At 52.3% G+C, this 22,607-nt stretch overlaps 2 protein-coding genes across 2 annotated transcripts in view; both read right to left on the bottom strand.

Moving 5' to 3' along the window:
* Positions 1–813: 813 nt before the first annotated feature.
* Positions 814–19,308, bottom strand: CCDC134 (coiled-coil domain containing 134). Its single transcript, XM_028115439.2, has 7 exons — positions 19,162–19,308; positions 17,237–17,346; positions 16,231–16,352; positions 15,949–16,033; positions 13,341–13,522; positions 12,983–13,054; positions 814–4,921 (listed from the first exon to the last, which is right to left on the bottom strand). The coding sequence occupies exons 1-7, from the start codon at positions 19,275–19,277 to the stop codon at positions 4,796–4,798; spliced, it is 813 nt and encodes a 270-aa protein (XP_027971240.2). The 5' UTR covers positions 19,278–19,308; the 3' UTR covers positions 814–4,795.
* Positions 19,309–20,344: 1,036 nt separating this feature from the next.
* Positions 20,345–22,607, bottom strand: part of MEI1 (meiotic double-stranded break formation protein 1) — a 71,849-nt gene continuing 69,586 nt past the window's right edge. Inside the window, exons 29-31 of the mRNA XM_028115438.2 lie at positions 21,605–21,736; positions 21,309–21,418; positions 20,345–20,534 (exon numbers count right to left, since the gene is read on the bottom strand). Of these exons, the coding sequence (XP_027971239.1) occupies positions 20,489–20,534; positions 21,309–21,418; positions 21,605–21,736 (288 nt within the window). The 3' untranslated portion in view covers positions 20,345–20,488. The remainder of the gene's footprint in view (positions 20,535–21,308; positions 21,419–21,604; positions 21,737–22,607) is intronic.

Raw genomic sequence — 22,607 nt, 5'->3', positions numbered from 1 at the left:
CAAACCTGGCCCCCCAATGCTGGGGCCCGGAGGAATCTGGATCTTTCAAGTCGCGTTCCTCGCAAGCCCCTTACAAAGGCAGAAATGGAGGCTCGGCGCAGGCCGCGAACTGTCCCGAGGGCGGAGTGCATTTTACAACCTCTCCGCCTTTGCACCTGTCGCAACCACGCGCCAACTCCGACGGTCCTCACCCGGGGTACCTCAGAACAGCCTGCAGACTTTTTAAAAGCAATGCTAGTGCCCGAGACCACCACAGGCCTCCTGGGGTGTGTGTGACCCGGGCAGGAGCATTTTCACAGTGCCGCAGATTCTAACGCGCACCCCGCCCGCAGATACCCACTCCTTCAAGCACCTCCTTGCCCCATCTTGCAGCTGGTCACGATGTAAAGAAATGTGCAGACTAATAGGAATTTATCCTGTAGAATCAAAGTATGAGCGCTCAAACAAGTGCGCAAATATGTAAGTTCAGAGACGTTCACCACAAAGTCCTCCGTAACTGGGACAAATTGGGAAGCCCAATAAAGGAGTGGATGAACAAATTACATACACACAATGGGATGCCATGGCATCATTAAAGATTAGGTACACAAATGTCTACTGACGACTCTCACAATACATTGTTAAAAAGGGACCGTCTGTTTCCTAAGAGAGCGCACACAGGCCACGTGGGGCCAGACATGGATCCACTTATGTATGCAGTGTGACCTCCCGCTGCCTGAGTAACTGCTCTAAGCCTCAGTTTTAAAATCTCTAAAATGCAGGGAAAATAATGTCCTCTCAGAGTTCTGAAGATTAAATGAAATCATTTGCACATTCATTTGACAGTATTTATTAAACATCTCTGACAGGCAAAAAAGAGGCAGTTCCTTACCTCTGAGAGCTTCCAGTAGTGAAGGGAACAGACATTAAACAGAAGTAAAAAGCAGACAACGGTACAAGTAATCAAGGGAATGTACTGGGTGTGATGCAACTAACAAAGGACTCTGACATTTAAGATGAAACCTAAAATTCTGAAGAATCATGTCTGGTGTAGCCAGGGGAACAGATGATACGGGCAAAGGCCCTGAGGCAGGAGGAGCTGCTGCCCAGCCAGCACTTGGCATGAGGCCTGACATATAGGATGTGCCCATACACAATAGCTATGGTAATTGAAAAAATAGGGATCTGTGTGTTCACATTAAGGGCTAAAAGGCTGGAAGGCCCAACAGCTGAGTGTCAGTCATGATTACGGAGTGGTTGGATTTAGGGTGAATTTTATTTTCTTCTTGGTATTTTGGTATTGTTTAAGTTACTTCTTATAATGAACATGTATAAGAAAAACTGACTTATTTTGGGGGGAAAAAGGACAATGTTTCTTCGTTGTTTACATGCAGACTACACCCACTAGTCTCACCCTGAAACAAAACCAAACCCTGCTGCTCTGCTTGGAACCAGGCGTTGACTTGGGCAGTGCCACCTTCAACTGTGCCTCTCACAGGGCTCCCCACACCGAGGGGTGACTGTCTGCTGGCCTACCGTAACTCACTTTGGTCCAGCGCTCTCCCAACCCAGAGCCTCAGTAACCCCCTGCAGAGGGCTGCCTGAGCAGCAGGTCAGGTAAGTGGGCACAGCACCTCTCACCACAATTCCCCTCTGGACCTGCCCAGAGGCTGCGGTGCTAACAAAGTGGCCCGAGGGGGCACAAACGAAGGCTCAGTAGAAACTGCAGAAGAAAGCTAGCTGCGCCACATCCAGCCTCAGCAAAACACTGGCATTCTCCCTATGGCCCTGGATCCCAACTCACTAAACATCTCTTCCAGTTGGCGCCTTGCTCCGGCTGGGAGAACACAGACTGGCTCTCAGGGCTGGAGCAGCCTTAGACAAGTCACTCCTCAGGACCTGGGTTCTTCACCTGGAAAGGGAGGGACCAGACAACCACATACCCAGAGATCTACCACAGGTTGGGCAATTACTACAGGTCAGAGAAGTGAGCTCTGAATATGTTTTTTTTCATTTACTACCTTTGACGCCTCCCTTTTCAGGCCTCTGCTCACAGTGCCTGTCACCTTCTCCCTCCCCCAATCTTGCAGGATTTAGTCGTCACTTCCTCCAGGATTAGGCAAGAACGTGTACCCCACGGTTTCCACAGAGATTAAGCTTGGGGATGGGAAACAAGTTTGCTTTTGGATAAGCGGAAACATAAGGACTGAGGGTTATCAGTGGCAAGAGGGCAGGTGCCATCAGCTTTGGGGTCTCAAGAGGATGCAGCTGCCAAGAAGAGCAGAGAGGAGAGACTAGGCTTAAAAAATAAAAAATGCTTTGGGGGCACCTGGGTGGCTCAGTCAGTTAAGCGTCTGCCTTAAGCTCAGGTCATGATCTCATCTCAGGGTCCTGGGATTGCCCCCTGACCCCCCTACTCCACACACGGTGGGCTCCCTGCTCAGCGGGGAGTCTGCTTCTCCCTCTGCCCCTCCCTCTGCTCATGCTCTTGTGCTCTCCCTCAAATAAATAAATAAAATCTTAAAAAAAAAAATGCTTCGTTTAAGGGGCAGGTGAGGAAAGAGGAGGAATCGGGAAGAGACAGAGCTGACTCAGACTGAGTACAGAGAACCAGGACAACAAAGCAGCCCAGAAGCCTGGAAGGATCATCTCAGAGAGCTTCCAACAACATTTCTCTGGGGGCAGTGACGGGACAGGAGAGGAAGATGTGGGGCTGGGATAAGGAGGGACAAGGGCTGTGGACCAGGGAGATTTTGCCCCTGGGGGTCATCTAGTAATGTCTAGAGACTGCTACTAGCATCTGGTGGGCAGAAGCTAAGAATGCTACGGATATCCTACAACACACAGGACAGCCATCCTTATATACACAACAAAGAATTATCTGGCCCTAAATGTAAATAGTGCCACTGTTGAAAACCCCTGCCTCTGAGGATATAGGGGAGCTCCCAGACTCTCCAGGGGCGCCTCAGATTGGACTTGGAAGCTCAGCAAACGGGAACAGTATCCAAGAAGATGCTGAAAACACCACTGAAGACATCACTGTCGCCACCACTGGGCACCCCTGGTGTTAGTCTAGTCTGGTCACTAGAACCGCCCCCATCCCCTGCCCCACTGCTACCTCTGGTCCCAGCAGCCACTACCTCTACCAGTGCAACTCCCGCACAGGCTGGTACATCTGGTTGATGGCACAGGGCTCACAGGACTGAATCCTGGTTGCAAGGAAGCTTGACAAACAAGTGCCCTCGGGCCGTTACACCTCCTGCTGAGGAAGTGGGAAAACTGCCTGCAGTAAGACGTAAGACAGAGTTCCAGGATCTAATAACCACAACAATGGCATCAAAGGGAAGGAGAGAGTGAGAGCAGAGCGGTTCTGTTTCTTTCTATGAAGGTGTCAGATGGGAAAACTTGGGCCCATTTGAGGATGGAGAGGAAGGAATCAACCAAGATGGAGAGGCTGAAGGTGTAGAAGGAAGAGCCTAGGAGGAGAGAGGAGCCAGATGGGACAGAGATGAAGATGCGTTAAGACTGGGCCCCTCTCTTTAGTTGTGCACACAGGGATGCTCAGCAAACCTAAAGGATGATAGAAGAACCATCAGAGAAGGGCATCTGTCACTGAGAAGCAGGCCCCAGCCTCTCAGAGAAGCAGTTTAGGGCTGGGCAGAGGGTTCAGACATTATCAGATTCATTTTGTCAATGAAGCCACGGCACAGGGAAGGGCTGGGCCAGAGTCACTCAGCAAGTCTGAGGGGCTGAGACAAGACTCCAGTCTCTCTTGGACTCTCAGTATGGGGGGCTGCAGGGTTCTGGGATGGTCAGATGTCTCTCCCCTTTTAAGACACAGACCTAGCTTGGCAAGGTCAAAGAGACTGAACTGGAATTCCCACCGCAGCCCCTCCCTCCCCTGCCTGGGAGGGACACGATTAAAGGGTAGCTGCCCATGCAGGGCCTAATTCCCTTGCAGCTTCCCTGCTCTGTGGCCCCTGGTCTCTGCCATGGGGAGCTCTCTGACCAGTCCAGCTTGGGGCAGCCCTGCCATTACAAAGCACAGCCTCCTGCAGAGCTAGAGCCTATCCCCTACCCACAGGCCAAGGGTCTCCTGGGGTTGCCAGAGATGACACGTTGATTCTACCCTGCACCTGTTCAGGGACTATCCCCAATATCTGATGGGACAGAGATCATGCTGCTCTACGGTCTTTGGGTGAACACCTTTGGACACTCCTTCATGAAGGACAGTGCGAAGAAAGGACTAGGAGACCTAAGCCAAGGCCCTGCTTCACTGCCTTGCCAGGCCCCTGCCCCATGAAAGGGCTCACAGCTCCCTGGGGCCCAAACCGGCCTCCATTAGCCCAGAGGGTTTGCTGGCTTTTACTGTGTCTTTGCAGGGCGCTGGGACCTGTGCTGGGCAGCTCAGTGCCACAGCGGGGCCAGCAGCAGGCACGGCACTTCCACAAGTGGCTCAGAGCCCAATTCTGCTCCCTCCTCATGAAGGGCAGCAGCCAGCTGGCCAGCAGTCCTAACCCAAAGGGAGAGTCCAGCCTGGGATCCTTCCAGCCTCGCCCAGCATCTCGACATGGTTTGATCTGCAGCATGGCATCCTCTGAAGACGCCCTTGGCACCCTCTCCAGGGAGGACCCTGGAAGCAAATTCAGTCCTCTGTGGCCCAGTCACTTCTGTTACGGCGCAGAGCCGGCTCCAGGGGGCTGAGCAAATGCCACTTCCCCTTTCACAGGGGCCAGCTCTCACCACCAGTCGATGCCTCCGCCTCTTCCTCCAGACTTGTCTCCTCCTGGCCCCTTGAGCCCTGGGCTGTTCCCAGCTATAACTCCGACTGGGATCTTGAGATCCGTGGGCCCTTTCGGATCTCTTTCCGCTTCTCCTCTTTCTTCCTGCGTTTCTCCTCCTCCCTCAGGGCCTTCTGGAAAGGGTCGGTGCTGGAAATGAACTGAGAGAAGAACAGAGCAGTCTGGTTTAGTCCGCCAGCAGCGAAGAGTTTGCTCTGAGTTAGGCTGCTATGGGCTTGTGGCGGTGGGAAGACTGCCTAGACACAGGCCCTGCCCTCAGGGAGCCCGCAGACAAGATGGTTCAGTGAGCCTGGGGGAAGCGGCTTAGAGGGTCCTGGAAGATAGCCAGGAGCTCGCCAAGCAAACAGGGTGAGGGAAGAAAAGGACATTCCAGGCAGAGGGGCACGTGCTGGGGTGTGAACCTGCATGGGGCTCCTCCTCTCAGGGTGAGGGGGCTGAGTGCCCAAGACAACCATGGACAGCCGCCCCCCCACCTGTGCCACACCCCTGAGGAGGGGAGGGCAGCCAGAGAGCACAAGAGACCACAGGCATCCCGTGGCTTGCGAACAAGCCGCAGATAAGCCCAGGCAACGGAGTACACCCACAGGAAGCAGTGGGTCAGAGGTCAAACTGGCAGAACCTGAAAAAGAGGTGGAAAAGAAGACGGTAGGGCCCAGGCTCATGGCTTCCACGGTGCATGGATGGTGGTCCTGGTGAGGAGACAGGAACACAGGGCGAGCCAGGGGGGAGGAGGAGGACTTCGGTGGAGGCATTCCTCAACTGCAATCCCCGGGGCTTCTGCTGTCTGCAGACTGGCTCATCTAAACCCTGGCTTGTTAGGAGCCGATGTCAGTTACCGCTCACATCTGCATCTCCGTATCTAAATGCCGCTAGATGTCCCAAACAAGCCCCAGACTTGGCACGGCTCCATCTCCCCAAGCCCCAGTCCTTTTCCAGTGTCCCTGTCCTTGCGAACAGCAGGGCTCCACACCCCCACCTCTCTCCCTCCACAGGAGTCCTTGGCCAAGGCCTGGCTCAGTGTAACTCCTAAGTCTCTCTCAAATTCATCTACTTCTCTCCGTCTCTCCTATCGCTAACCCCATCGCCACCTCCACCTCCCTCGCCATGACTCTCGGGGCCTTCCAAGGCTCTCTGCACCCACCTGGCTCCCTCTCGAGCCATTCTCCTCACTGCAGTTAGCTCTTTTCAAAAATGCAAATCTGACCATGACACACTCCTGCTTAAACCCTTCTGTGACTCTGCATTACTTTCAGGATCAAGTTCCACACGCTGCATCCGCAGGCCCCCGTTGCCCACCGCTTTGCTCCTCCCTCACGCTCCCCGCTTCGGGTTCTCGGATTCCCTTGTTGCTCCCACTTCCAGGCCTCCGCAGGTGCTGTGGTCCGGGCCCAGAATGCTCTTTCCAGCCCCTGCGCCCTTAGCCACGTTAGTTCCACCCTCAGGGATCTGCCCGGATTCCTGGCTGGGGCTGGGGCTAGCCCCTCCCTCATGATCACACGCTTCGTGCCTGTCGCCCCCACTGGAGAACACTCTCTGAGGACGGGAGGATCATGTCAGGTGTTGCTCACTGTGCCATCACTCCCTAGCACAGGACCTGCCTGGCTTATAGACGGCACTCAGTATGTATTTTGTAAATGAACGAATGAATCATGTTAGAATATGAAATGCTGTAACAGTACCCCAAACTCAGGTTAACTATGCTGTGAAAGATGCCCATCTTATTTGTTCTTAGGGCAAATGTGACAAATGTTTCATCAAGGTAGACATTAAAAACAAACTAGAAGTTCTACCTTGTGGAGCAATCCACCTGCCATGTTAGATTGAACTATGAGACAGGAAGATGGGGTGAAATCAGAGAAGTGTGGCCCAGAAAGGGTAGGTGATGTGCTTAGGTCACACAGCAAGTGGGAGGTACAACTGGGACTAACCCCCAGGCCTTCCACCTCCCCGGCCAGTGTCCCCCCTACCACACTCTGCCTCCTGTGTCTAGGAGTTAACGCTGATCCTCTCGGGAGGGATGAGCAGCTGGGAGCTGGAAGCACACCCCCACCCCCACCCCCACCCCCCCAGTCACAGAGGATCCCAGACCCTGTGGCTCTGGCTGGGGTAGAGCAAGTCAAAAGATCTGGGCCCTCCAACCCCAGCTGGCTCAGCCTCACCAGGAAAGCCCAAACCTGGCTCAGTCAGAAGAAAAACACTGCCTTTCCTTTTCCCAGACCCTTTCCCGACAAGGCCTAACTAATGCCTACTTGAAATTCCTGATGCTAACCTCAAGCAGGCCCTTCATGCGGCCTGGCAATCCAGGATGTCTCCCTGGCCCGCTCACTCAGCCGTTCTCCTAGACACACCTTCTCGAGCCCCCAACCCTGCTCCACTCCTTCCCCACAAACCACTGCAGAGGACAGAAGCACTCACAAGACAACTTCCACAAGCTCTCACCTCCACACCCGCCACCCCAGCTGCTTCTGTGCCCAAGCTGCTCTTGGAGGCAAGGCCGACCCTTCCCCTGGGCGCCCAGCAACTCTCCCCTGCCTTACTCGCTCAGGGATGAAGCCCTCGCGCCCCTGCACCATCAATTCTTCCTCCCTCCTGCGCTGTCCCCACCAACATGCCGAGTCTCTCCCACCTGATGAAAATCTCCCCCTCCAGCTATTCTCCCACTGGTCTGTTCCCCTTGAAAGGAAGGCTCTTCAAAGGTAGTCTGCACTTGCTGTGCCCATTTCCTTGCCTCTTATTCTCTTGAAATCCGATCTTTGTCCCCACTGCTCCACCAAAACAGCTTCTACTAGGATCTCTGATGGCCACTGTCCATGTTCCTAAATCCAGTGGCCGGTTCTTAGGCCTCATGCTCCTCAGCCAACCAGCAGATTCTACAAGTCGCTCATTCCCTCTTTGCTACGCTTTCCTCACAGGGTCTCTGGGAAACGATCCTCTCCTGCGTTTCTACTCTCTCACTGACTGTCACTCTGGGACTTCTTTGCTGGTTCCTCCCCATCCTCCCTCCTCTACCCGCAGGCACATCCCAGACCTCAGCCCTCTGGGCAGTGCTCTATCTGCCCTGGGGTGATGGGACAGAACCTGTGCCGTGGCTCTGCGTTCCTTCTTTCACAGGCATGACTCGTATTTGCAGCCCCAGCTTCAACCTCAAATCTAGAGTCGTATTTCCGATTGCCTCCTTGATATCTTCATTCAGATGCTCACCGGGTCCAGAAACACAGTTTTGATCTCCAATCCAGGCCTCAACCTGGTCCCACCCACAGTATGCCCATTTTAGAAAACGGCAGCCCCATTCTTCCGTGTGTGCAGGCCAAAAGTCTTCTACTCCTTCCTAATGAGTCTCTCATGCCACATCTGCTTCCTTAGCTAATCTTACTGGCTCTACCTTCTAAACAACCAGAAGCTCACCATCCTCACTGTTGTCACCCTGGTTTAAGCCACCATGAACTCCCATATGGACAAGCACAGTAGCCTCCTCGTCAGTGTCCCTGTTTCCCACCCTGGTCCCCTAAACTACCCTCCACCCAACAGCCAGGCTGATCCTTTAAAGGGGGTAGTCGGAGGAGAGGCCCCCCAAGGGTCTTGTGATCTGGCCTACTCTGACCTTACCTTTTCACATCCTCCCTTCCCCCAAATATGCTTCCAATTCCAGGCCTTTGCACTTGCTGCTCCTTCAGCTGGGAATGTTCTTCCCCCAGGTACACGGCTGGCTCCCTCACCTTGTTCAGGTCTTTTCAATAAGACCTTCTGTGTCTGAGTCACATGAAGTAGCAATTGCACCTCCACCTTATCCCCGAATCCTTCACCACATTCCCCTGCTTTTTTTCACCACCTACCATATTGTATGTTTTTTACTGACTATCTCCCAGGAGAGCAGGGCTAGTCTGCTTCTCTCATGGCTGGGATTTAGTAGATGCTCACTGAATGATAAATAAATGCATGTGCTATGCCTCTGAGCCTTTGTGCAACTAGTCCCTCTGCCTGGAAGGTTTTCCCCAAGATGGTGCCCCGGGCAAGTCTACCTTATCCCAGAGCCTCCACCACCCACCTGCTGCGGCAGGGTCAGGTTCCCTGTCAGGGGTTCTACGGCTCACCACACTCACGCTCCCCTCTTCCCCTGGTACAGTGATCACGCTAGATCAGGACTGTTTCCCTGTTGCCTTCCCCAACAGACTGTAAGCATATGAAGGGCAGGGAGAGGGCCAGCTCCCTCTGGATGGGGGCAGTGGCCAGCATACAGCCTGATACAAGTTCGTTCTAGTGATGGGTACATAAGCAGTAGGAGAGGACTCCCAGAGCACTCCCTATTGTGGAGAGTGCATGCGGGGAGCTGAGTAAACCTGAACTACTGCTGGTGGGACAGGTCCACACTGGAGGCCAAACAGTGAGTCAAATCTTTAGACTGTCCCCAGCCAATGAGAAGTAAGGCAAGGATGTTGCTGTTATGGTTATTTCCAAGCAGAGCACACTGGGACAAAATCAAACTAAATCTATCCTAGAACCCATTCTCTCTGGTGCATGCTCTCACCCTCCTCTGTGTCAGAGGCATTCATGACCTACAGGGCAAGGAGAGCCAGCGTCACAGCAATAAAGCATCTCGGTGGGGGCCCCTCGCCGGGAAAGGCAACCTGCCATGGCCTTAAGTGTCCTTGCATATTCTTGCTGGGTATGCCCTGACTGCTCTTATACTGGCCATTTATCTGGGTTGCAATAGAAGCAAGCAACCTCGAGGGATGTTATGTGATGGTGTGACAGTAACCCTAGGAGGGAAACCCACATCTCCCATTCTGCTGCCTGAAGCAAAGCCACTGGTTCAAGGGAGCCCTTGATTCAGAGGTTCCCCTAAATACTCACGCCTGGTCCACTGATTGTTCACCTAAATTAAGAGCTAATGATGCTGTCCAGAAGAGTTAACATGGCCAGACTGACTGCTATCCTTTGAAAGACCTGCTTCTAAGGTTGGATCTTGGCTGGTGTCTGGAAATTTGGATTTGGGGAGGGCTCCCACCACCCTAAGTACTGAGTGGCTCACTGAGCCTAAACTTTGCAAACAATGTGGTTTATGCTGAACACCTGCTTTTCTCCTGGGGGTCTGGAATTCTGGTATGCACTGGGCAGAGGGTGCTTAAGTGACCAGCTCCCAATAAAAACTCTAGGCACTGAGTCTTTAATGAGCCTCCCTGACAGACAGCCTCTCACAGGTCACATCTTATTGCTGGGGGAATGAAGTATGTTCCTGGGGGACTCCAGTGGGAGAGACTCGTGGAGGCTTGCACCTGGTTTCCCTCAAACTTCACCCCATGAGCCTTTTCCCTTTCCTGATTTTGCATTGTATCCTTTCGCTGTAATAAATTACAGCCATGAGCACTATACACTCAGTCCTCATCAAACCTGGGGACGCTTTTGGGAACCCTGGACACTGGTGTTTATTGGCGGCGGCAGCCATCCAGCCCCAGTGACAATGCTGGAAGACTAACTGCCATCAAGGCCAGTAAGATAATGATCTGAATTAGAAGCCACACCACCCTTGCCTAGATAATATTCTTAACACCATGCACATTATATTTCTACGGACTGTCATTAGCTCTTAGCCATCTGGCCTGCCGCTCAAAAGACTATAGACCGGCAGATCAAAGACAACCATTCTTCTCTGGGGCCACAAACTATGGAAACAAACTGGTTGAGAGTTTAACAGTCCAGGTCACTTGCTTCGATGCCCATCATAAGGCCCATTCTCTGATGAGACCAACCAGAATCAAAACACTGATCAAGACTACACTGCCCAGTTAACTGGCACTGCCACCTAAATGCATCATTGCCCTAGATGTGGCAACATACCTGCCACCATGGATGGGCACAGAGCAGAGGACTCCGTATTTCTGGCTTGACTGCCTAGAGTCCCTGTTGGTTGGGATGGTATGACCTGAGATCATTAGGATAATGACCACTTGGTTGAATATGTTCCCTCCAGGTCTCCCTACAGTGGCTCATGGGACCCAAGATGGAAGATACAACGTGTCTCTGAATGTTGTGTAAAAATGCCCTTGTCCCATTCACATCTGACCCTTCTGGATGAAAGAAAGGTCCAGGTGAGAGTAGGCGAGGATTGGAGAAAAAGTGGAATTATACGTCCTGGGATGTGACACCCTGATTTTGTAGCAATAATCTTAGTATCTGGGGAGGGAACAATTAATCTGGGTCTCTTAGATCCAGCACCGCCACTTGGCAAACAATCCTAGGATCTGCCCAAGCCAAGTGGCAGCTGCAGCTGACAATCTGATCAGCTGTTGGGTGCGTCACTCTCAACCTTGTGATAGGAAAACTCACACGGACATGGTTGGTAGTGAACTACTCTAATGTGCTTGATGCCATCAAAAGCAGCTCCCGAAGTGACCCTGTGCAGACACACGCAGCAGTACGACCGTTTTAATCTGACAGATACAAATGCATCTGCTTCTCCTGATGCCTAAGTGACCTTCCATTATGCCAAGTAGGGCAACTGAGGCTGCAACTCCATAGGGACATTGCCCTCAGGGCTCAGGCCGATAATATAATGGTGACTCCAATCAAGTAGTAACATGTGGGAAACAGTGGGCCATGAAACGTCTCTTTACTGGGGTGCCTGGGTGGCTCAGTCAGTTAAGCAACCAACTCCTGATTTTGGCTCAGCTCTTGATCTCAGGGGTGTGAGATGGAGCCCTGAGTCCCATGTCAGGCTCCATGCTAGGCGTGGAGCCTTCTTGAGATTCTTTCTCTCTCTCCCTCTGCCTGCCCCGCCCCCCGCCCACTAGCATATGCATGTGCGCACACTCTCTAAAAAAAAAAAAAGAAATGTCCCTTTACTGGGGATGAGGACTGCTTTGGGTCCATCTATTGCTCCCTGTAATTATTGACAATGACATCAAAGATCAGCAGGTCAGTCTAAACTCTTGCATGGACGGTAATGGGTAACTGACTGGCCTCAGACCACGTTCTGATTATCTAATATAAGACCTACTGGCCCGCCCAGGACTTATCATGGCTGGCTGAGTCTGCCATGCTGGAGGATTGAGATCAAAACCGCAGGTTGGCTTCATCCTGCTGCTTAGAGTCCTGTTGATGGCAGCCTTAATCAAATGGCAGTATGAGACAAACTGAACATATTTGATCCTAGCCTCTACCTATCAGACCAATCAGACTGAACAACACATTCATGTGGAAATTTAAGTTAAGCCAAGAGGGCTGAGGGGTGAACTGTGGGGGAGGCAATCAACCACAGCCCTGAGCATCCCTGAATGTTCTCACTGGGTACACCAAGAAAGCAAAGCCCTGATCACCTCTGTCTGGGCCATTTGTCAGGACAGCTTGCAGAGAACAACCTGGAAGGGTGACATGATGACTGCCCCCAAAGAGCAGGTTTGCTTCTGTTCACTATAAAGGCTGTGATATTCACAGCTTCATGCAAACCCACCGCATGCACGGCATCTGCCTGGGCCCCTCTGGGTCACCCCTGGGTGACTTGGGGAACATGGGGAACCCACATGACCAGGCCAACAGTCTGGATATTGCTTTTGTTGTAATAAACTCTGATGTCTCTGACCTGTCAGCATCCATGAAACAGTAGCAAGCTAAAATCCTAGACCCCTCACGGACCCTGACACTCCCCTATACCAGAGGAGAACCTGGGATTTGTCAAGTCCAGTCCTCCAGCCTTTCCTGCCCCTGCTGCCCTGCCCTGCCACCTCTGAATCCCCCCGACCCACTGTGTGTGTCCCCATCTGTCACCCTACCCTGCAGCCTTCAGCCCTCAGAGCCCATCTCAGTCCCCTAGGATGAAAGTATATGCAGGAATGTGAGACAGAAGCCTGGCTGAGCACTCAGAGGCTCAAGGGCAGAGAAACATGGCCTGACCTCCTCGGCATCCACTTGATGTTGGATGCCTAGTGTACATTGGGATGGGTGTGTTCACAGCCTCTGACTGCCCCCCCCACAGCTGGGGTCCATACCCCATGAAAAGATAGGGAGCCTGAGGCTAAGACAGGGGCAGTGGCTTGCCCAAAGGCACCAAGGAGCAAGTGATGATACGTGCATCCAGACCCAAGCATGTCTGGCTCCAAGTCGAAAGCCCTCACGCTCCATTCACGGTGCCCCAGCCTCTATATGACCTGGCTTCCCATGACCCAGCAGAGGCAGAGTAGACATGGCCATAGGCCCCAGCAGCTTACCTCTGGGCGGTCTACTTTAAATGGGTTCTGGAAGTCAGAGTCTTTCTCGCTGATCCCCAGCTCCTGGGCCATCTGTGGACGAGGAAAAGTTAGTCATCGTCTGCCTTCTCCTGACTCCTTACCCATGGCCACTCTCTCCATGGTGGGACCCAGGCCCAAGGCTTAGGCAGATGTGGAACAGGTGATGACCCCTAGGGACCCAGGTCATCACAGACGGGATCTCAAGGTGCCCTGAGGCTTATCAGAGAAAACACAACCAAGGGCTGACATTCAGGCCCAATTGAAGGCAGATGCAAGGTTCATGATACACCACCAGGCAGAGGGCTCCTGAACCTCCTCTGCCCCAGTCAGTCCTTACCAGGCCAAGGATGGGCGAGTGGGGCCCCTGGTCAAACACGCCCGACTGGTTGCAGAAGCTGATGCCCCAGCGGATGAGGAGGTTCCAGTTGGAATTGTGGTCAAAGTAGTGGTGCACAATCCTCGGGAAGCGCAGCACCACATCACCGAAGAAGGCCGTGTTCTCCACTACTTGGGAGAAAGCTGGCGAGAGGATCCTGATGAGTGGCCTGGGCACATGCCCTTCTATTGCCCGCCTGGCCAGCCCCAGCCACCCTTCAGAGAACGGAAGCCCACTAAGCCTACTAATGAGAGAAGGGAACTGTGCCCGCTCTCCACAGGTGCTGACCACGTGTGCAGTGCATGTTAATGGCTTTATGTCCACCAGATCACTGAATCCTCAAAACCACCTCGAGGGAGCTATAGCTACTATTCCCATTGTACAGATGGGAAACTGAGGCTCAGATGGCTGGTGAGTGGCAAATCTGGGCTGCAAACCCAGGTTTAATTCCAAAGGCCATGCTGTATCTCATTTGTTGTGGGGACCAGAGAGGTGGATGCCTCTTTTGTACAAGACGACACGTGTCACATGAAGCTTGGCTGGGTCTGACTTCCCCAACTTGGCCTCAAACTATCCAGAGCCAGGGGCGCCTGGGTGGCTCAGTCGGTTAAGCATCTGCCTTCAGCTCAGGTCATGATCCCGGGGTCCTGGGATCGAGCCCTGCATCGGGCTTCCTGCTCGGCGGGAAGCCTGCTTCTCCCTCTCCCACTCCCCCTGCTTGTGTTCCCTCTCTCGCTATGTCTCTGTCAAATAAATAAATAAAAATCTTAAAAAAAAAAAAAACTATCCAGAGCCAGGCTCCATTGTTAACACAACTGCAGTGTATGGGAGGAGCAGGTCTATTAGGATGACCAGGGAACACAATAGGGTTTGTTTTTGTTTTTAAAGCTTTCCAATTTTATTTTTACTTTTTAAAAAGATTTTTATTTATTTATTTATTTGAGAGAGCAAGAGAGAGGCACACGCATGAGCTCGGGGGACAGGCAGAGGGAAAAGGAGAAGCAGACTCCCCACTAAGCAGGGAGCCCGATGTGGGACTCAACCCCAGGACCCTGGGATCATGATCTGGGCCGAAGGCAGATGCTTAACCAACTGAGCCACCCAGGCGCCCCTTTATTTTAAATGCTTCTTGAGATTTATAGTAAAATAACTTTAGACTTCCATCATACATCATAAAATTCCTTCACTTGGCTTTCCCTAATGTTATCATCTTACATAACCATTGTACAACTATCTAAACAAGGGAATTAACATCGATACTAATCATTAGACCTTAACTGAATTTCACCAATTTTCCTACTAATGTCCTTCCTCTAGTTGACAGATCAGTTCAGACTAAGTTAGTGTGCCCATCACAGCAGCAGGTCCCCCCGCCCTTGGCTATCATGAAATAGAACTACATACCCAGCCCTACTGTAAGTCCCTGTTTGAGCCATACCTGCAGATAAGGCCCAGGCAACCCTCACCAGCACTGGCCAGGCCACACTGAGAGATAAGTGGACTCCTCCAAAGATATGTCAGGTTGGGTCCAAGACAAGTGGAACAGGGACCTCTGGGTTTCAGAACAATCTTGAACCTCAAAGAACTCAGGAGTTAGCCTGGTTTACAGGTTAGCAAGAGCAAACCACTTGCCCTCTTTTATCTGGAAAACGGAGGCAACAGTGCCTTCCTCAGAGCGGAGATTTGAGATGGTGTTTGTAAAGTACCCATCATTTAATATATAAGCGCTATTTTCATCCTCTCTCAGACACGGTAACCTAACAAGTTTTATTATTAGAATATAACCAGTTAACCGGAGAGAGGGGGAATTACCACAGAACAATTCTTGGAAGAGGGGATGAACAGACACACAGAACATTATCTTACTTATCTGTTCTTCCCACCTTGTCTCAGAAAGGATTTAAGGGGGTTGGGGCTTTAAAACAGTAGTAAAGGGCGCCTGGGTGGCTCAGTTGGTTCAGCTATTGCCTTCGGCTCAGGTCATGATCCTGGAGTCCTGGGATCGAGTTCCGCATCAGGCTCCCTGCTCAGCAGGGAGGTCTGCTTCTCCCTCTGACCCTCCCCCCTCTCATGTGCTCTCTCTCCCTCATTCTCACTCTCTCAAATAAATAAAATCTTAAAAAAAAAAACAAGTATTAAAAAAAAAAAACAGTAGTAAAGAGCACTCTTAACTGCCCCCACTGGCCAGTCTCTTCAATAGAGCTCAGTTTTTTTCTCCTATAAATGGGAACAACCCTTGCCTTCTCTACCACAAGGGTCAGGATGGTAGAAAGGGCAAGAATCCTTGAGGTAGGGTCACGGGTAGAGGTTTCTCCCTGTTTCGCTTGCCCCAACCACAGTACAGTGCAAAGGAAATATCCATGTCAGGGGCCCAGAAACGGGCTCTGAAGCCCAGAAAATGCCCAGAGAAATATGGATTAAGTATCCATACACCCAAGGGGACCACTTGGAAGGTGTTATAAGAGGATACTTCCAGAGAAAAAGAGAGCGAGAAGAATAGGAGGGAAGGAGCAGCTAGAGAAGATCAAGGTGGTGGGGAAGAGGAAAGGGGAAGATGGGAAGACCATACCATCCTTCAGTTTCTCGTCCTGGGGGAAGGGCCCATCTGGGAGCACATCTGCAGCAATGAGCACTGTCCGCGAGTCCTCCAGCACCTGAGGGAACCCCACCCGGGCTGAGTGGCTTTGCAGAGCCCTTCACAGATGGTCCTATTTATTTAAACCCTATTTCCAATCTTTTGTGCATGTAGTTCCCCTCACTGAACACCAGCACTTTAGGGAACTCCTACCCATCCGTCAGTGCCCAGATCGAAGACTGGGCCTGCCGTGAGCTGCCCCACACCCGCACGCACCTTAAAGAGCCCCCTGAGCATGACATCAAGAATCTTGTACTGCTGGTGGACATCGTTTAGGTGTGCCAGGTTTTTCAGGGCCAGCAGCTGTTCTCGCCGTTTCACCTCAAACATCTTCTTGTCTGAGCAGCATGAAGTTAAGGGGCTGGCACCCATACTCCTGCCTGGACAATCCAGTGGCCCCAGTCCAGAGGGCCCATTCCCAACCAGCAAGTATCTGCAAGGGCCACAGATGCCCATGGCTGAGACACTCCCCCTCTCCCCACATCTCCGGGGAAGAAACAAACTAAGAGGCATGGGCATCCTGCAACCTATCCTCCGTCCATTTCACATAGGATTCTATATCCAACACCTGAACACAACCCTCAGGACCTGGCTCCTGCCCTCCCCTCCCCATGGTCTTCCTTTTACTTGCTGCAACCATTCCCTATTCCCAGAACCTCCACTCCTCTGCTTACACCGTACATGTCACCTGGGATGCCACTGCCCCCCCCCCTTCTCCATGAGTTTCTGTTCTTTCAAGACCCAGTTCAAAAGCCACAGCACCATGTTTCTCCCTGCCCCTCTTCCCCAGCCATGGTTCATTAAAGTGCTGACTACAGAGTACAGCGTGAGGTCTGTGAGTTCCTCAAAGCCAGGGATTGACTGGTCCTAACTCTTCTTTGTGTCCCTAAGGTCTGGCCCAGAGCAGGTAGCCCAGTATGCCAGGGCCTGACTCTCTACCCAGGGTCTCACCCACAAGATGCAAAGCACATGCACAATCCTCAGAGCCCTTGTGGCTCTGAGAAGTATGCCTTGCCTTCTCCATTTAACATATGGGGAAACTAAGGATCAGAAGAGAATTGACTTGATCAAGGTTTGGTTAGAGCACCTCACCTTTTCTCCCCTGTTCTCACAGTCTGGGTCTGCTCCAACCCTGGAATCCAAGGGATTGTGGGTACAGAAAGACTGTTTATAGACCCCCTCAGAAACAGCTTATTAACCCCACCTCCACCCCAAAGGATACAGATCTGCAGGCTCGGGTCCAGGGAGGTCTTCAGGGTGTCTGTGACTCCCGTCCCAGACAACAGCAGGACAAAGAAGAACTGAAGAAGATCCATATCCAAGATCCTAGAGCTAGGAAAGCAACCCAGAGAGAGGTGAGATCCAGAGCTTGGTTGTATAAAATAAAGAGTGCAGGTAAACAGCAACTTCCTGACATGGCATGGCCTCCAAATACCAAGAATCCAGCTTTGGGGAGCCCTGGAGCCCCAGTTTCAGCCCAGGGCCTGTGACCACCAGACACACAATAAACACCGTGGGATGGTAGAAGGGAGGAAAACAGATAATATTGGCAATATAAGGATGCTTAGCACACAGGGGTCAGTGTCTAGAACCCTGGGCTAGAGTCCGAGCTCTGCCTCTGTCTGTGGGCCCTGGGGCAAAGTGCTCAGCTTCTCTGAGCCTCAGTTTTTTCACCTGTAAAACAGAAATAAGGAAGTCCCCTCCTTGCTGTAGGGAGAAAGAACTGGGTGAGGCATTATGCCTGGGGAAAGGGGCTGGTCATTACTATTCCCTTTCAACACACCCCATCCTGGACCCCAGGAAGGTGTCTGGTTAAGGAAGCCCAGGCAGTCAGGGGAGTTGTGAAACTTCTGCAGTTTCTCTCCCTCTCTGACTTCTGTCCTCAGAACAGAAGAAGGGGCCTGCCTGGTTGGCTCAGTCAGTGGAGGATGCAATTCTTGATCCTGAGGTTGTAAGTTCAAGCTCCACACTGGGTGTAGAGATTATTTAAAAATAAAATCTTAAAAAACAAAAAAGACAGAAAAAGGGATTTGGGGCGGGAAAGGAGGAGGCACAGTCTTGGGTAAGAAGGCTGCCTGCCACTCACTCACTTTGGAACCACAGGCACCACAAACACCACCTGTTCTTATTCAAGCACCATTCCCTAATTATTTTTTAAGCACCACATTCAAGGCACTGTTTTAGACCTGGGAATACAGCAGTGTCTAAGACCAACAAAAATCACTGCATTCATGGTACTTATGTCCCTAGTAGGGGAAACAAACAATCAATCAACTTGTAAAACAAGCACAGAAGGATGAGGGAGCTGGTGAAACACACACTGAAACACAGTGGTCAGAGGAGGCCTCACGCTCAGATGACAGCTGCCCAATTTTACCAATGTGGGAACCAAGGCACAGAAAAGTGAGGTGATTGCCCAAAGACACTCAGCTATTCCCGGGCTAATGAGATTCTAAATGAGTATAGGCTACCTCAAAGCTGCCACTGTACTAGCAGGACACCTGCTCCAGGGGAAAGACGCTCAGTGATTGACAGAGAGCCTGCAGAGGTCATTCAGAGAACCGCCCCGGTGCCACCCTACGAGGATGAGACAACTGAAGCTTCAAGAATGGGAAGGAGTAGTCCAAGTTCACCCAGGACAACCTGCCTTCCAACATCATGCTCTAGACTCAAGGGAACCAGACCCGGGCTAGGGCAGAACTTGAAGCCAGGGGCTATCAGACAGCCGGTAATGACCGAAGCGGGAAAAGTGGGAAAGGAAAACCGAAAAAGCAGATTGCGTGGAGACGGATCCTGCTTCTTCTGTTACTCCCACCTACCCTGTCTCCCAATCCCGCTCCCCGCCCGGTGCGTTCCCAGAGCTCTTCCCGGCCGGGTACACGACTCTGAACCCATTCTGTAAGGGTGACATGGCGATGGCGGGCTGAGCCGGCTACGTGGACTCGCGGACCCAGCTTGCTGCCCCGAGCCTTTGGGGCGCCCAGAGGAGAGAACGAGTCCTTCCAACGAGAAGCGTTCGGGGCCGCGAATCTCATCCCCTACCCCCAGCAGCCCTTGGTCCCTGCCCCCCAGCCCCACCAGGCCCTTGGTCCCTGCCCCCCAGCCCCACCAGGAGCCCGCCCTCCCGGGACCCCCGCCGCCACCTACCAAGCAGGTCGGTGCGGGAAGGGGCGTGCGGATAAGACGGCGGTGCGCAGCCCGGCTCTAGGGTCCACGGGGCGAACAGCAGAGGCGCGGAACCTCACACTAGGCGCCAGCAGCATCGCAGGAACCTCCAAGCACCGCCCCCGCCAATGAGCGCGAGCCGCGACGGCCCCTCAGCTGACCTCACTTCCGGCCCCGCCCCGCCCCCAGCTCCGTAAACCGGAGTCTAGTCCCGCCCACCTCGTGCCGGGGCGTGATTGTCACTCTGTCACTGTCAGATTGGAGGAAGTTAAGTCTGCGGGAGTCTGGGCCCGACGCAAAGGGCGCGTCTGCGGACTGGGGCCCTGACCGAAACTTTTCATCAGCTGACAGTGTCTTTTAAACTGTAGTTGACAGGATCAGTTTGGTGGGTCACGACTAGCAGTTTTTTTTTTTTTTTTTTTAAGAAATCGGCAGTGCGAAGTTGGTGCATCCCCTGCTCGCCTCTCCAGTCCACCAGTTTCTAAACCTAGTTCGTTAGGGGCCTCCCTACCCGTTCATTAGGACGGAGTTCAGACCAGTTTTGTGCAGGGTCCGTACAACCAAGCCCGAGGAGTAGGGTGGGCTGCCCAGGTACCGGCACCCAGGTGTGTGGGGGGCGGGGACAGGGGGCTCGGCAGGCGGACAGGGAGCCAGAGGCGCAGTGGGCTGAGCTGGGCCCAGGGAGCAGGCACAGTTGTGGAGAGCAGACCTTTGAAGAACACGTGGTAATCAAATACAAGCTCTGGGGAGGGCCCACGGAAAGAAACACAAGGTACCCACTTTAGCCAGGGAGCAGTTGGGCTCAGCTAGCGAGGCACAGGATTTGACCTGCTCAGCTTCCTTGCCTGGAAATTGTACCTCTCTCCACCTTCACCTGAGGTGAGGCAGCAGGTAAAGTGCCCCTCAGAGCACTTGGATCACATGGGTACCACACACGTGGCCTTTCTCTGCACTTCCAGCCCCGTGGGTGGCCTGACTGGTATTTTCTGGGTACAACTGAGGCAGCCAGCTGGTGCTCCTTACATGTTACCAGAACAAATCCCATCCCCTGTCCCTGAGGAGGCCATCCATTCCTCATTGTAGCAATCCACCATGCCAGTGGCAGAGTTATCAGCTCCAGGGAGCCAAGATAAGTTGAGACAGAAATGTTTTTGGAGCCCACAGAGACATGTGAGTGTATCATTTTATTTCCTGACTCCATTTCAACAGTGGAGTAAGATGCTACATTTGTCATCCATTTCCCCAACAATTCTGACTTTCTCTTCTCCAAGTCTTAGTTCTCTCTTTCTGGGCCTTCAAGTTATGAGGGTCAGTCTCTGATGTGGGACAGGGATACAGCCACCCCTCCCAGGCAACTGGCAGCAAAACATGAGAGGAAAATGCAGAAAGGTGGAGCCAACCGTGGGAGAACCACACTTCCAGAGCCCAAAGGTGCTCTTAGGAATAGTGGGCTGAATTCTAAATCTGGGACCCAAACACCAGGGTAGGTATTCAACAGGGAACTGTTTCAGGCACCAGGGAAGGAGAGCCAGGGAGGTAGCCAGTGGGGATGGGGAGGAAGCACCAGACTGAACACCCAGACTCAACTGTCTCTGGAGCCCCACAACCACCCCCAGAGGGCCTCTAGCCACTGCCCACAGCCCCAGGCTTTCTTAGGGACAGGTCAGTCAGCCAGCACCCCCCACTGGGCTGAGGGAAGCACCTGTATCAACTGGGTTTGGGCAATTTTCTCCAAAGCTCTTGGGGAAGGACTGGCTTCTTCCTGAGTTTGGTGATGTGGCTTTGGAGACAGACAAATGGGGGTCAGATCCTGATGCTATTACTGTGTGATCCTGGGCACATCATTTAACCTCTCTGGTGTAAGTTATACCTACGTTAACAGCCCTAGCTTCTGTGAGGATTAGACATAGTACAAGTCATAGTACAAGTTCCTACCAAGTCAAGTCCCTTGGTAGGAACTTAAACAGAATAAGTCAGTGTCATTACTATCCACTATTATTCTCACTGATGCAAATGCTTTAAAGGACAGAGCTGTAGACACTGTCACCCCTCTGAAGCATGATGCCACAGCCTCCCATAGCCTGGGTGACCTTGCCCAGGCCAAGGCTCCCAGATGCAAGAAAGGATACAGCATGTCCAGGGGTGGCTGGACGGAGGAGGTGCTCAGGGAAAGGCCCTCTAAGGAGGCCTGCAGGGTCTGGGCCGTGCTGTGATCAGCCAGGAGACCCATGCTCTGGACCTGAGGAGAGAAGGCAGGGAAGACAGGCCTTCTCAGCAGCCACTCCATACAGGCCCTCTCAACCCTCCACCCTCTGCACTCCTTACCTCCCACGGCTGCTGTGGCCAGAGCATGCATCCTCCACAGAGAAGATGGCATGGACAGTCTGGCCTTACAGCGGCTACCCAGCATCCCCTTCCCACCCACCTGCAGGAAGAAGCCACGCAGAGCCTGGAGTGTGGTGTTCGACAGAGTAGAGAGGTCAGCCAAAGCTGCACCTTGCAGAACATGACCCACTTCCTCCTGAGACAGGACACTGCTGCTCTGGAACCGCACAAACTAGGCCAGGGAGAGAAGCCCCAAACACACAGTGATTTGGCATATCCTTCCTTCACAGATATTTCCGGTGCCCCTGCTGTGTTTGGCACCAGGCTGGGGGCACAGATCTGAAGCCCAGAGAACCCTGCCTTCAGGAGCTCAGAGTTGGTGGGCGGAGGTGGGGCTGTGTCATAGAAGAGTGGGGTAAATGAGGCAGACTGTGAAACCCTAAGAGAGTTGGCCCTGCTGACCCCTTCAGTATCCTTCCCCTCACTGCTTGGCCCTGCACCTCACACTCATGGCCAAAAAGGACTAGGTGTGGTTATCCAAACACACCCGCATGTACTCATTTACCTGCTACTTCACTTCACTACCTGGAATACTTTTCCTCCACTTTGCCTATTAATGCTTCAAACCTCACCTGAAATGTTTCCTTCCTGCTGAACGTTTTCATTTCATTAAAGAAATAGAGGCATTAACTGAATGCTTATTGCACCCTTATTCACCTCTCCCTCCTGGCTCTGGCAGAAGCAATTACAGTCAATCTTTGAACACGAGAGTTAACTGCACAGGTCCACCTATACACAGATTTTTTTCTATAAATATAGTACAGCACTGTAAAAGTATTTTCTCTTTATGATTTTCTTAATAACATTTTCTCTTTCCAGCTTACTTTATTGTAAGAATACAGTGTTTAGTACACATAACATACAAAATATGTGTTAACTGATTATGTGATCAGTAAGGCTTTCAGTCAACAGTGGCCTATTAGTAGTTAGGTTTTGGGGAGTCAAAAGTTAATGTGCAGATTTCCAACTGTGTGGGGGTCAGCACAGTTGACCCTAACCCCCACGCTATTCAGTGGTCAACTGTACTCTTCTCTGTGTTCCCA

This window comes from Eumetopias jubatus, unplaced genomic scaffold (genome assembly GCF_037043125.1).
Source record: "Eumetopias jubatus isolate StellerSeaLion01/CBP00866 unplaced genomic scaffold, mEumJub1_p1.0 scaffold_8, whole genome shotgun sequence".
Taxonomy (NCBI): Eukaryota; Metazoa; Chordata; class Mammalia; order Carnivora; family Otariidae; genus Eumetopias; species Eumetopias jubatus.
Note: the sequence above shows the minus strand (reverse complement) of the source record. Positions and strands in the feature narration are given on the sequence as shown.

Bases quoted from the DNA above. Each gene is read 5' to 3' on its own strand.
- CCDC134 (XM_028115439.2), bottom strand. From the start codon at position 19,277: ATGCTGCTGGCGCCTAGTGTGAGGTTCCGCGCCTCTGCTGTTCGCCCC. The intron at 16,034-16,230 runs GTGCGTGCGGGT...GGGTTCCCTCAG, and splicing joins TGCTCAGGGGGCTCTTTAAG to GTGCTGGAGGACTCGCGGAC. The intron at 13,055-13,340 runs GTAAGGACTGAC...CCTCGTCCACAG, and splicing joins ACTCGCCCATCCTTGGCCTG to ATGGCCCAGGAGCTGGGGAT.